At 38.3% G+C, this 12,777-nt stretch overlaps 1 protein-coding gene across 14 annotated transcripts in view; it reads right to left on the bottom strand.

Moving 5' to 3' along the window:
- The window catches only part of BRIP1 (BRCA1 interacting DNA helicase 1), a 94,062-nt gene that overhangs the window by 28,931 nt on the left and 52,354 nt on the right, over positions 1-12,777 (bottom strand). For 3 of the 14 annotated variants that reach the window (XM_086860040.1, XM_086860037.1, XM_086860041.1), the window contains exons 25-26: positions 12,382-12,417; positions 10,170-11,780 (exon numbers count right to left, since the gene is read on the bottom strand). The exons of 9 other annotated variants lie outside the window; for them this stretch is intronic. In XM_086860040.1, the coding sequence (XP_086716166.1) occupies positions 12,391-12,417 (27 nt within the window). In that variant the 3' untranslated portion in view covers positions 10,170-11,780; positions 12,382-12,390. Of the gene's footprint in view, positions 1-6,243; positions 7,226-10,169; positions 12,418-12,777 lie in introns of those variants that run through there. 2 more of the 14 variants (XM_086860039.1, XM_086860038.1) reach the window with 2 other exon arrangements.

Genomic DNA, 12,777 nt, shown 5'->3' with positions numbered 1-12,777 from the left:
TCTAAAGCTGTAGTTCTTAAAGATAAAAGCACAGGGGAAGTGACAGCTCCACTTGGAGTATTTTTAGTATTTATAAATATTTAACATAATATACAGATAGATATATATATAATACAGAGCCCAGTAGAGCATTCATTGTGCTGAGATCAATAATTGTGTGGAGTTCTGATTTAAAGCACCAGTTGATAAGAAAGCCTGGCTGCTGTTGCTGGCATTGGAACCACGCTAGACTTGTCCAACCAGCCTGGAGTGAAGTTCCTCTCTCATCATCTCTTCCTGCTAAACAAACACCTGGGTGGGGAAAGGAGTTGATGAACCAGGGCTGCAAGCCCAGGCTACATTTATTTTTGCTAGATTATTTATAATCCACACCATTCCTCCTTTCTAAAACTCTGACACTGAGATAGCCTTGGAAGCACTCACATCACCACTTTCAAAACAGCAAAACTCCTTTTGAGAAACTCAGCCCAAATGGCCATGAAATGATCAAATGGAATACTGAATTTAGAAAAGAAGAGGGCAATATTTACTCTATTTAAGTTTTTATTCACTACAGGGTGCTGCACCAGATGCTATGAGAGGTGACTGAGGAGATTTTCCTGCTTGTTAAGCATCAAGTAAACCAAGTTGCACATTCACAAGACAAGGAAATCTTTCAGATTAGTGTCTGATAAGGGAGTAAATAAACCTTACACCAAACAGGAATAATAATCTCAGCATTTCAGTTATTAAACCTACTGTGCATCAAATCATCTCAGCAGAGCCTAGGAGGGAAACTTTGGAGAATAAACACCTGATAAATCATGCAGGCAGAGACACAGTTAAATACAAACTCATACAACGTCCACAAGCAAATGAAAATTTCAGGGCAGATTTATTAGCTTGTGGATGTTCCTAATTACTTGAAAAACTATAGGCTTACTACCAATGGTACCAGCAATCTGTAATAAGATCCTAAATCTTCGAAAAGAAAGAAGTTGCTTATTGAAGAAATGGTTTCATTTTCTCTCTCCTTTTATTCTTCAATCTTGGAACACAAAGCAAATATCTGGTGGGCCAAGGCAGCGGGCCCTGCAGCAGCTCTGTTATCCTGTCACTCCCAACAAGGCTTCCTATAACTATGGACTCAGAGATACAAAGCAGAGGGCAGAGCAGGGGCTGATTTATTGCATTCAATTATTTTTGTTTAAAAGTTTCCTCTGGGGCACAAGCACGTAATATATTGTACTTTCCATTACCTGGTGCAAATGTAAAACATACCTGAAAAACACATTTCATGCTTATAACATATTAAAACAACAAGTAAGATGTCATGGCATGAGTTTGATAGATTAACTGCCACTTACTGATGTTGTACTATATTAGTTAACAGCAAATTAATATCATCAGGCATATTTCCTCTTTTATACCTAAAAAATATTAGTATGGAACCAGAGATTCCCATAAATTCTTATCACTCAGTTCTAAAAGAAGCCTTTTAATCTAATTTGGGACAAGATAAGCAGAATTTCTCCATTTATTTGCAGACCTGTTACTCATTCAAAAGTTCTCATTCAAAGTTACTCATACTTTTCTACCTCAGTTACCCTTTGGTAATTAGAAAATTCTTATCCTAAAATGCCTAAAAACCTGCACAGTCATCCCATGTGTTTTTCACCATGATTTTTGATGCCCACACACACTCTTAGACTTTAGGAAGCAACTCCTAAAGAGCATTTCAGCAATTTGTCCATAACTGTCCCTGCCATGGGATGTGATCAGGACCTTTTGTCACACTGTTCTATACCAGGGGACAAAGGCTGATTTAAGGGGTCTTAAAAACCTCAACCACCACAAGTCTTTAGAATTCTCTAAATATGGCACAGAGAATACTAACTCATTTTAAAAGAAATCGTGAGTAGATACAAAAGCCAAAGAACAGAGGGAGACTCAGGCTATATTTTGAATTTTTAGGTCTAGTATGGTTTAATATGGAATGCACAGAGGAAGAAACTGTTTTTTAAATGCTACATTTCAAGTTTTTCCTTTAGCATGCCACGAAGCACCAAAACAATTGGTATTTGTGTTCTTGTGTAGTCAGAACATCCCTGCTTCCAGCTCCTTTCCAAAGCACCTTCACAGGGCTCTGCTGCAGATTAAGTTGTGACAATTTAAACCCAGCACAGCTGAGATTCCTGTCACTGAAACACAGAGTCATGAAGGGAGAGTCAGTCTCTAGTTCAGTGATGACAAATGAGCTCTAAAGGCTGACATTCCCAGCTTCTGCCCAAAAGAAAAGCAACAGCATCTTTAATGAGTTCCAATCAAACCGAAGAACTGGCTGAGAACCCTCCCGTGAGAGGAGCAGGGCTGTGCTGTTGCAGTGAAATATCAGCTATAAAGTAGAGGAAGAGCTCTAAAGAAGAGCTTGGCTGATGCCCAAAGCCAGCTGGCACAACTGGAACTGCAGAAAACAAAGCTTTGAAGGATCAGGATTCAGCTTATTCTAAAAATATTAATAATAAGATGATAAATAGAGAAGAGAAAAATTACTTACATTATTTTAGGCTATAAACCCAAATGCTAAAGTAAGTAAACATGGATCTCTATTAAATCCTTATCTTCATCTTTTCCAGATCCAGCCCATAAGGAAGTAAAGAGTGGAGGAAGTGGGTTCAACTAATTAAAAAAGAGGCAATACAGGAGTGCAGCTGTTCTTGCTTAAGCACAGCTTCAGAAAACTTCAGAAAACTTTGTGCAGTTTTGCAACCTTGATCTCCAGGCATTTCACCCCAGTTTCCTTCAGAAGAGGATGAAGACCTTGAATAATCCTGTAGAACACAGCTGACTTTTCGTCCAGAGTATCTTTTGTGGGTTTTGTTTTGTTTAAATTAGGAAAATGTTTTTTTAAAATATTTTTTTGGGGGAAAAAACCCTGGTATAATAAAACATAGAATTAGAAAGCAAAAGCATTCTAAAATTTTATTTTATTATTTTGGAGTGTTAAGCTAAAATTGGAATACAGATCATACTGCATTTAGATTATTTCAAACAATAAAAAAGAATTACTGGGCCTGGTTTATTCAGAATCTAAGGAGTGTTCTCAGTGCAAAGGAGGAAAGAAGAAGTTCTGTGCTGGAATCCTAAAAGAGCAAGTATCAAAAAACTAGTGAAATGTGCAGCCCAGTGAAAGGTTCAGCATCTAATGATAAAAGCACAGCAGTGGTTCAAAAGCAAACAAATCCTGCTAGAATGAAAAATCAATGAGCTTTGAGAAATTCTGACAATGAAAAGGTCCCTCTCCCTGTGAGATCAAATGGAGAAGCCCCATTAGCAGAGCAGCCATCTGCCTTTTCCTACTCCCCACGTCCTGTACCACCACCCAGGCTACTTTCTCCTTCACCAAAGGACATTCACAGCAGAGCAAACAGGCCCAACATTTCGGGAAACAAAGAAAATGAAATGATCTGGGGTGACACAGAAAGGTGCCAGAAATCAGCCCTTAAAACCAAGCCCAAGCCTAGCCAGGCCAGTATTTGGGAGGCAGGGAAGGGACTCCTTGGTGCACAAAATATCTCCAGTGCCAGGGGAAGGGGTGAATCCATGAACCCGAGGCACATCCCATGGAGAAAACTGATTATTCACACACACACACACACAGATTAAATATTGCTATAAATTCTTTTGCAAGATTATCCCACACAGCAGTGGGATAAAGGTTTATGGCAGCCAATGTCAAACAAATGTGATTTCCCTGAAGGCAGTTGAACAAACCTGGAGGTGAAGGACAAATCTGGATTATTGATAAGTGTCTCTGACCTGTCCCCTTTGATAACTCTCCTTGTGTCTTGGAACTAGGCTAAATATTTCTAAAATAATGGCTGAAATACAAACTGTGAGGGAAGAAATTTTACAAGAGACACCACATAACAAAGTACAGCAGATAACACAAGTTTAAAAGACAACAGGAGTAAAAATTCCACTCTCTTGAAGAGAAAATTGGCTTTGACTCATTCCCTGAAGGTGACATTCATAGCAAAACCCAAAGCAACAAGTGGTTTATATTTGGGGTCTGTTTTATCAGCTGATAGCTGAAATCTGACTGTGAGAAAAGCAACATTCTGCTTCTATTCATGGCAGCTCTCTCGTTGCTTTGCATGACTTTCAAAGCAACAAAATAGTTGGGAAATAAATTTTAAAAAGTTCAAGAACTACTCATTAACAGTCAGACATCTGCACTTCCCAAACCACCCAAAACAAAGGCTGGTTCTTAATCCCAGTGGATCATGTGGACAGCAGACTGTGCGGGAATGCAAGGAGTGTTTTGGCTACAGCACTAATTCTTTGCAGTGAATAAATATATTTGCCTAAAAAGTAATGCAAAACACACATATTCCTTTCCAAATTCCCCAAGTGCCTCATCTTCCTTTCCCCATCCTTTCTGAGGGGCTCTGTTCAATGGACAAACATTGCTCCAATACTGTGGCCTTCCAGCTAATTAAGAGGATGTGCCAGTTCTTTACCCCCCGAGTCCAGATCTGTTTCTCTTCAACGAACTCTGCTCTTCAATAAAAGTTATACTCAAAGTATAGCATGAGCAGACCGACTTTATACAATGGCTCTCCCATTTATGACATGAGAAAACCATTTTCTCTATTACTATAAACTCTAATGATTCATTTGAAACAGTAAAACAGGGGGTTTAGTTGCCTTGATGAACTTACACATCCACCGTGGATTCATCTTTTAAAAAAACATAAATAGCACAGTGCATCAGAAAAACCCAAAGAAAATCATTCCCCAGCTTGTGGCTTTATGAGTTACAATAAAAACAACCTTTATTTATTTATTTTTCCACCCATAAATATCAGAGAATGTTAAAATTTGGCATGGAATCTATCTGCATCTCAGTCTTGTGCACTGATAAAAGAAATGGCAGTAATTTAAGAGATAACAACACCTGCTTGTGCCTCAGGGGAATGAGGTGTAAGCTCTTGGTGGGGTGGTTCAAACAAAATAACATTTACCCAGAAAACCCCACCCCAAACTACTCTGCAAACTACATATTTCTGACTTTCAGAAAGAATGCACGGGACTATCGTGGCTTACTGCGATTTCTCAGATGATTTCCAAATGTTTCATTACTACAGAGTATGGGATACGATTTCTGATCCAGATGCTTAAAAGAACAAATCTAACAAAGAAACTTAATCTGAGCTAGACTTGGCAAATTTTCCAGAAAAAAAAAAAAAGCAGAATGATGTTTTGGAAGCTGCTCAAACAAAAGCCAAAATGGAAATATGCCTCTTTCAACCATACCCTGGGCTGCTGTTAAAAATAAGAGGAACACTTAGAGTTTCCACAAGTGTGAATTGCAGCTGAGGTTTATAAAATAGAAAACTTCAATGTCAAAACTGCCCAAGAACAGTTCTTTACTTTTATCTTAAGCTAAAGCCACCATTCTCTACACTGTATTAACAAAGAAAACATGAGAGGTCTTGCATATACAAGAATATAGATCAATTAGATCAATTAGAAGGAAAACATCAATTTTTTAAAATTATTATGCTTTAAAAAAAGCCCACAGAAGCATGTAGATGGCAGAAGAGTGACACAATCCCCTACTTATTTAAACTTATTTAACCTGGCCATTTCAGAGCACCTAATGAACACGGGTAAAACTTACAGAAAAGGTTTTTTTCACCTTTAAACTGAGAAACTGTAGAACAGAGAGCTCCAATCTGCTTGGAGTCACGTAGGATTTATGTGAATTCAAATGTGCTGAGGTATTGCTTTATCTGATAGCCTTGTTCCTCCCCTGAAGAAAGACAAGGCTAAATCTTTGTACAGCCACATATCTCTCTATAAACACCAGGAAAATTTCAAATCTTAGCCAATTCTTTTTTATTATTATTATTTCAAGCCATTCAGAGAGGACAAAGAACCAAATTTATGTTTGGCTTCACTTACTTCTGGGAAAGAATTTGGCCAAATGTTTGTATTCCATCAAGAGGAAGAAACTATGAACTTCAACAATAAAAATAACCAATACCATATACAAATTACATATGGAAGAATGTTGGTAATTGTCTGTCTTTTCACCCCCCCACCTTATATTATTGCTGTATGGTTGCAATTTAAGAAGTAGAAAAGCTCCCAAAGTAGAATTCCTACAGTGAGCAAGCCAGACAGAACTACTACAGGGAGTATCCTTGCATACCACAGGCTGTGTGAAGTTTAATTATGTAAATCTAGAATACCATATTCACGTTATATAAATCAATTTTATTCTAATTTCCTAGCAAGGAGGAAAGGCTCACAGAACCCAGAGGTATCAGAGTTAGAAAACATCTGCAACAAATCTAATTCTTTCGTTCTGCTACAGCCACTTGGCTCCCAAAGTGTGAAAAATGGCTATCACTTAGTAAAGCTGGTGTCCAACTACTTGAAAGCACACTCACTTTGAGAAGGAAAGTTAAATTACAAATGTTCTTACCTTGATTGGAGATTTACATTTTATAACAGCACAGCAATTTATAGGAAGGGAGAGTTCAGTATATTAAATTTATGATGAGTTTAGATGCTTTAACTTCACCTCGATTTTAATTACGTAACAAGATACCAAAGTACAATTTAAAAAAGACCTGAATACAATCATTAATATAGACATTTAGACTCCTGTCAGTGAATTGTGGAGCTTTTAATTTCCCTGTGCATGACTGCAATGCTGGTTTGAATTCAGCCCCACAATGGCCAAGACATTTCCCAGAGTGATAACAAAGAGGGGTTTTGTTACGGCTGCTGGAGGGGTCAGTGGCAGCTGCACCCTGGGCCTGCCATAATCACTATAAAATACTGGCCTGCAACAATGGCTGCTCATTGGAATATAAAACAATTGGAATGTTGAATCTGGAATTTCAGCAGCTGCTACTGGACATTTTCCATAGCTTTGAAGCACCAGCTATCAGCGCGCTCATTTTCTGCATCTTCGCATCCCCGATCTCATTTTAGTGATAAAAAACATTTGTGGTGCTGTACCACGAGTCAGATGCCTGATGTAAACCAGTATAAAAATAATCCACAGAAATGGCAATATTCTTAATCCAAACCATTCCAGAGATGCATTTTAGTTTCTCCAGGAGTTGCTCTCGTGGAGCAGAGGAACAGCCTGAAGCACGGAGTGGGACGGGAGAAGGGAAGGGGCAGAACCTTTCCAGCTCAGGCTTTTCTTCCAAGCCAGTTTCATCTGCAAAGAGACCTGAGTTTATTTAAGCCAAACTTTGTTTTTGCACCAGGAAGCAAGTAAAATGATTGCATTTTGCCACTCACAGCTCCAGTGAGCACTGGCCTTGCCTGGTGAAAGATCACTTGATTATCGGCGGCAGGCAGACAATAAATAAATCCCAGCACTGTGACTGTCTCAGCACTTTATTATTAATGTACATTGGACCAGCCTAACACCTGGTTTGGCCCTGTATTTTTAAATCTCTCTCTTTTTAAAGAATATTTAAAGAAAATATTACATATTTTAAAGCACATTTCAATATAGTGGAATTCAAATAATTCTGCTAAGTTAGATGTCAGGCTTTTTCTGGCAGGCATGAGCAGGGAGGAGCAGTGGTAACTGCAGGACATGATTCCGAGATTGACATTTATTTCTCACTCAATAGGATTTAGTTTCACTTAAATATAGCCCTCAAGGACTTAAAGAATAAAATATTCAGTCCCTGACACCTAAGAGCTCTCAGTTTTCCCAGAGAACACCGTAAGCATGGATGGGACAATAAATACATGGCAGATTCTGCAAACACATGTAGAGACATTTACTGAAACACTCTTAAGCTTCTTCCTGGAGTTATAAATTTATTTTTTCTTCTTTAATAAGGCTTCAGCAAACAATATTCCCAGAGAGTTGGAAACAGCACCGATCCCAGTGAGGATCTACTGACTGAGACAGGAGGAACAAACACATTTTGGCCGAGTGAAAAGAAGCATATTCAGTGTCAAGCACAAGGAAAGCAATTCAGACAGATAATTCCTGGGAGACAAATGATTCTGGCACCAGCAGAAAGAAGTAACACGAAAAACCTTTTCCAAGGTCATCTCTGGATGCACACAATCAGAAGGGGAAAGCCAGACTCATGGAAAATATTTAATCCATTGACACCAACTCAGGTGAGTTCCAATATTCCCTGGCCATCAGAACATTATTTCTTGGAAATTCTCAACAAGCAAGTGCTCAAGGGTTGATGTGTGGGTCACAGCCTTTCATATGAAGTGCAATCTCACACTGAAATAAATAGTTCTATTTCAATTAATTAATTAAAATTGCTAACTAAACAGATCAGTTAAAGTAGACAAGATTTTGTCTTTCAAGAGAAAGACAAAATGCAGAGCAGAAAAAGAACAGGATAATAAAAATTGTGAAGGAAAAGGAAAATTGTCCTAAGGAAATGTAACAATTTCAGTGTCAAACCACTATGGACATGAGTCCTTTGCAGCCTGATTTGACAACTGGCTGCAATGCTTGTGAGTGCTGCTTTAGAGAGGAGTTTATATGCACTGCTGTTGGATTACAGACAAACATCACTGGAAATTCAGAAAGAAAATGATGATCATGGTTGCAGAACTTCTACATTAATAATACAGCTGAGCCTAGCAATATATTCATTTCAAATAATGCAAGTAAATACTTATTTCTGCAACTATTTTCAATTTTTGTCTGTCAAGTGATTTATCAAGTCAATATCCATGTGCCCAACAACGAACAGTGCAGTAAAGAGGATCTGGTTTCCACAGACAATTTTGTTTTAATTTTTTTGGAGTGTAATATAGGTCTGTGCTTCAGAAATTCTCAGTAATGATCTATGTGAAATGTTTAAAGAATATTTTACAGCTGACATACTCCATTTATTTTAATTTAAATTGTATGCAGCCACCACCACATTTGGTGGTATCAGCTGACATAAGCAGCTATGTAACATCAACCAAATGCAGTCAGACACCAAAATTATTTAATGTAAGTAATGTCTGATGAATGGTATTCTCCTCCTACCCCTCCAAGATACCTGTTTCAGTGCTCATATACAATAAATAATTGCCAGAAACACTTTGTTTCAGAAATAGCCACTCTTTCATTTAATGTAGACTGACAACAAAGCAACGTTAGGAAAACCCAAGCTGATGTCATGGTTTTCATGGCATCTTTTCGACAACAAAGCCTGGATCCAAGACCTGACCACTCACAATTTCTAAACCAGATTATAAAACCTAAATCCATGCAAACCCTTAATGGATCAGGATTTTATTTCGAGCGCTGCAAAAACTTCGGTTGTGGCCAAGTCTTATCAGCTACAGTGGCAGGCAGATTACAGGAGCTGTGCCATGGATCAGTGCGAGGCACTCCCAGCTTAAACCAATTACACACTCAGCACAAAGTTGTCAAACTCCAGACCCATGCCAAATCCTGCCGTGCCATTTCTGTAACGCTTACAAATTTTAAGGAGAATTACACTGAATGGAGAACCTGGGAAAATGTGTGGTGGAAAGAGCGGAGTTTGGAAATCCAGATTATAGTGGTGTGTAAATGAGGGATCTACACCAACTCCAGCTTTATCACTGCAGAATCCACTGGATTTTGACCAAAAGCCCACAGTTCAAACTCCCCTGCATCTACTCACAGGCAGACAGATCTATTAAATTATTTGCCAGCTGGGAGTCATTTCTTTTACAATAAGCAGCAGAGTGAGAGGTAACTACAAAGCAATCCAGAGCTGTCCTAATTACTCCTTCCAGACAGGAAAATGTGTGATAAAATGCATGTTTTGCGATTCCCTTCCCCTTTACTCGCTTCAGCACTGTTAACCTGTAGCTTCTGATGGCCTTCCACAGTGCTCTTAAACCTGGTGAAAAACCCTGAGACAATCACTGTACAATTTAAGGCACATAATTAGCAATTATTTCATGCACACTTCACAATAATAATCTGTTACGTACTGAGGGGAAAGAAACATTAATGAGCTACTTCTGGTGCCGCTCTGTGTACTGTGTTTGCATAATAATGAGGCCCAATCTGCTGGAAAACACAGAAAGGACAAATTAATAAGGTCGTCATTTTTGTCTAATGATGCTTAATACAGTTTGAGCAATCTGCTCGAGACAAAAGACGGGCACTCAGACATAGCCGATTATGCATTCGCGTGGCAGCTGAAATCTTTATTAAACAGAATGATGAATCTGATTAACATGTGATAACAAATATACAGTCTGGGAGCAGGGCCCTGGCACCTCCCGCCAGCTCCGCTCCGGCCCCTCCGAGGCTTTACTCAGATTGAGGTCAGACTGGAATTCCCGATAGGCGCATTAAGATAAAAGTTTGCCAAATGTGGTAACGTGATGAACAAAACAATATCCTGTTATATAAAAGCTACTGTCTCAACAGCTGACTGTCTAATCAGTGATAGCAACAACTCCTTAATAAGTTTAAAATTTTAATTGTGGGTTTCGTTCGCCTTTTAACATATGAGGGATGATTTAGTACATTAGCTAAGCTACATCTTAAAGCACCCCTACATTTGTGCTACCAAAATATTCTAATTCCAAAGTACTGCCTTTCTATTCCATTTCACAAACACAATTCTATTTCCCAAAAGGAATATACAATTACTTAGAGTGTTTTAAGCAATACAAAAAAAAATAATAGTAATTTATATGCCACTGATTTCATGTTAATGGAGGTTTCTAGGTCAATGGGGAACACAGGATGCAATTGAATTTGTAAAAATGCTGCAGTAAATTTAAAAATCTAATTTTCAATAGAAATAATTGATAGAAAAGGAGATTAAAAAAATGTACATGATGCAATTTGTTAATCCCACCTTAAATTAAAGTCATGAAAATACAGCGTTGCCTCTTTAAAGAGTGACTAAATCTAGGAGTAAATAACAGCTCTTAAATCCAGGGATTCCATTTTCAGCTTGCTTTGCTGGAGCAATGTGATTTCTATTAAATGAACAATTCCTTGCCTTCCAGAACCAACTGTACTTGATTTATAGTCAGCACATGACACGAAGCAATTTAAGATGACACACGATACCTCATGACAATGAACATGATTTACCACAGGGTGGGCAGCAGTAGGAACTATAATGTTGATTTTATCTCCACAAATATATTGCTCAGGAACAGCAGGAGCTTGGATTCAAGAGTATAGAACTGGGAGCTAAGACTGACTGAATCACAGCTTCTTCACTTTAATGCATCTGTGTTTGCTCTGGTGAATGATAGCACATCATAAATCATCATTTTCAACTCCTTGGACTCATTCTGTGTGCCTTCATTTACATGAATATATTCCCAATTACAAGACAACAACAGCCAGTGGATTTAAAGCAAGGAGGTGATAAAATTAAAGCTGTATTTACCTCTAGCATCATTCATCCGCAGTCCATCCTACCTTTGTAAATAAATATCTTTATTTTCACACACAAAGTAAAAAATAAAAATAAATAAAAGATAGTGGTTTCCTTTCCTCACCCCCTCAAATCCCACACTCAAGTCACCTGGCACATTAATCTACCCCTAAGACATGGTTAGATCCAAAGCAGAGATGGACAATGGTTTCCCAGCTCTGTGGAACATGATGGGATATTTTTTCCCCCCAAGCTTCTCCTTTAACAAAGCCATGCATTAAGAGATTAGAAGTGTTTCTCCCAAAGCCATGAGCTCTCACAATGACTCCCCAAAGCCAGAAGTGGGGAGGTTTTGCCTCTTGGAGGTCTACAAGGTTCTGAGGTTCCTTTCTAGTGGGTAGAGAAAGAGTAACAGGGAAGAATGGGAATGAAGAAACTCATTCAGCAAATCTGCAGGAGTTAACAGAGTATTTTTAGCTAAAAATACCCAGAAGTTCAATCTGCAGGTGGGCTGAGAAGAAAACACTGGTTTGTTTTACATTTTTAAGCTAAACCCAGTTGATCCCACATTTAGAACTGATGGGATGGAAGAGCCACAAAAAGTTCAGAAGATAAAAAATCAATTCATTCTACGTCCGAGGATCCCCTTATTTCATATTCTGCCACTATAAATTCCCTCAGTGCAACATTTCATTATGTTTGATACAAAATGAATGCTAGAAATGCCATGAAATCTTCGTGGTGGCATTTGAAATCCCAAAATTCATGGCAAATAATGTTTCACAAACCTTGTCCCATCACCACACTGTCACACTCTGCATTTCAAACAGCTTGGGCAGCTGATAATGACACACACAGGCCAAAACATGAGGATCATATTCGGCTTTTGGCAAAGATTCAGTCTCAAAAATCTCTCATTAAATCCAACTGTATTTATATCTTGGAATAAATGAAGGAAAATGCAGGGAAGGCAGAGGTGTCCTGGGCTTACCTGCACAGATCACTCAGGATGGAGCCTCACCCTCCACTTTTAAGAGAAAAATACAGAGTTTTGTCATCCAAATTTCAAAGGGTCCTATTGAGAATTCAGTTTGCTCACACTGAAATACAATACCTATAAATAAATTTCTTCCTGTTGACTCCATTAAACTGTGTCCATGTTCATCCTTCAGGGGCTGATTAACTTCTTTTTTTTAGTGCCAAAACTAACATAAAACTACATGTTTGAAAATTCAAGTCTACAGCACTTGTGTAAATATGTTTTGTTCTGGTTTTCCTTTCATGAAAGACATGGATGGCTGCTATTTCCCTATTCCTTTTCAGATGTAATACTACAGACATTGCAACAAATTAGGTATAGACAAATACATTCAGTGACCTGAACTCA

The sequence above is a fragment of the Cyanistes caeruleus genome, chromosome 21, assembly GCF_971803275.1.
Source record: "Cyanistes caeruleus chromosome 21, bCyaCae1.hap1.1, whole genome shotgun sequence".
NCBI classification, from domain to species: domain Eukaryota; kingdom Metazoa; phylum Chordata; class Aves; order Passeriformes; family Paridae; genus Cyanistes; species Cyanistes caeruleus.
This window is presented reverse-complemented; position numbering and strand designations above follow the sequence as displayed.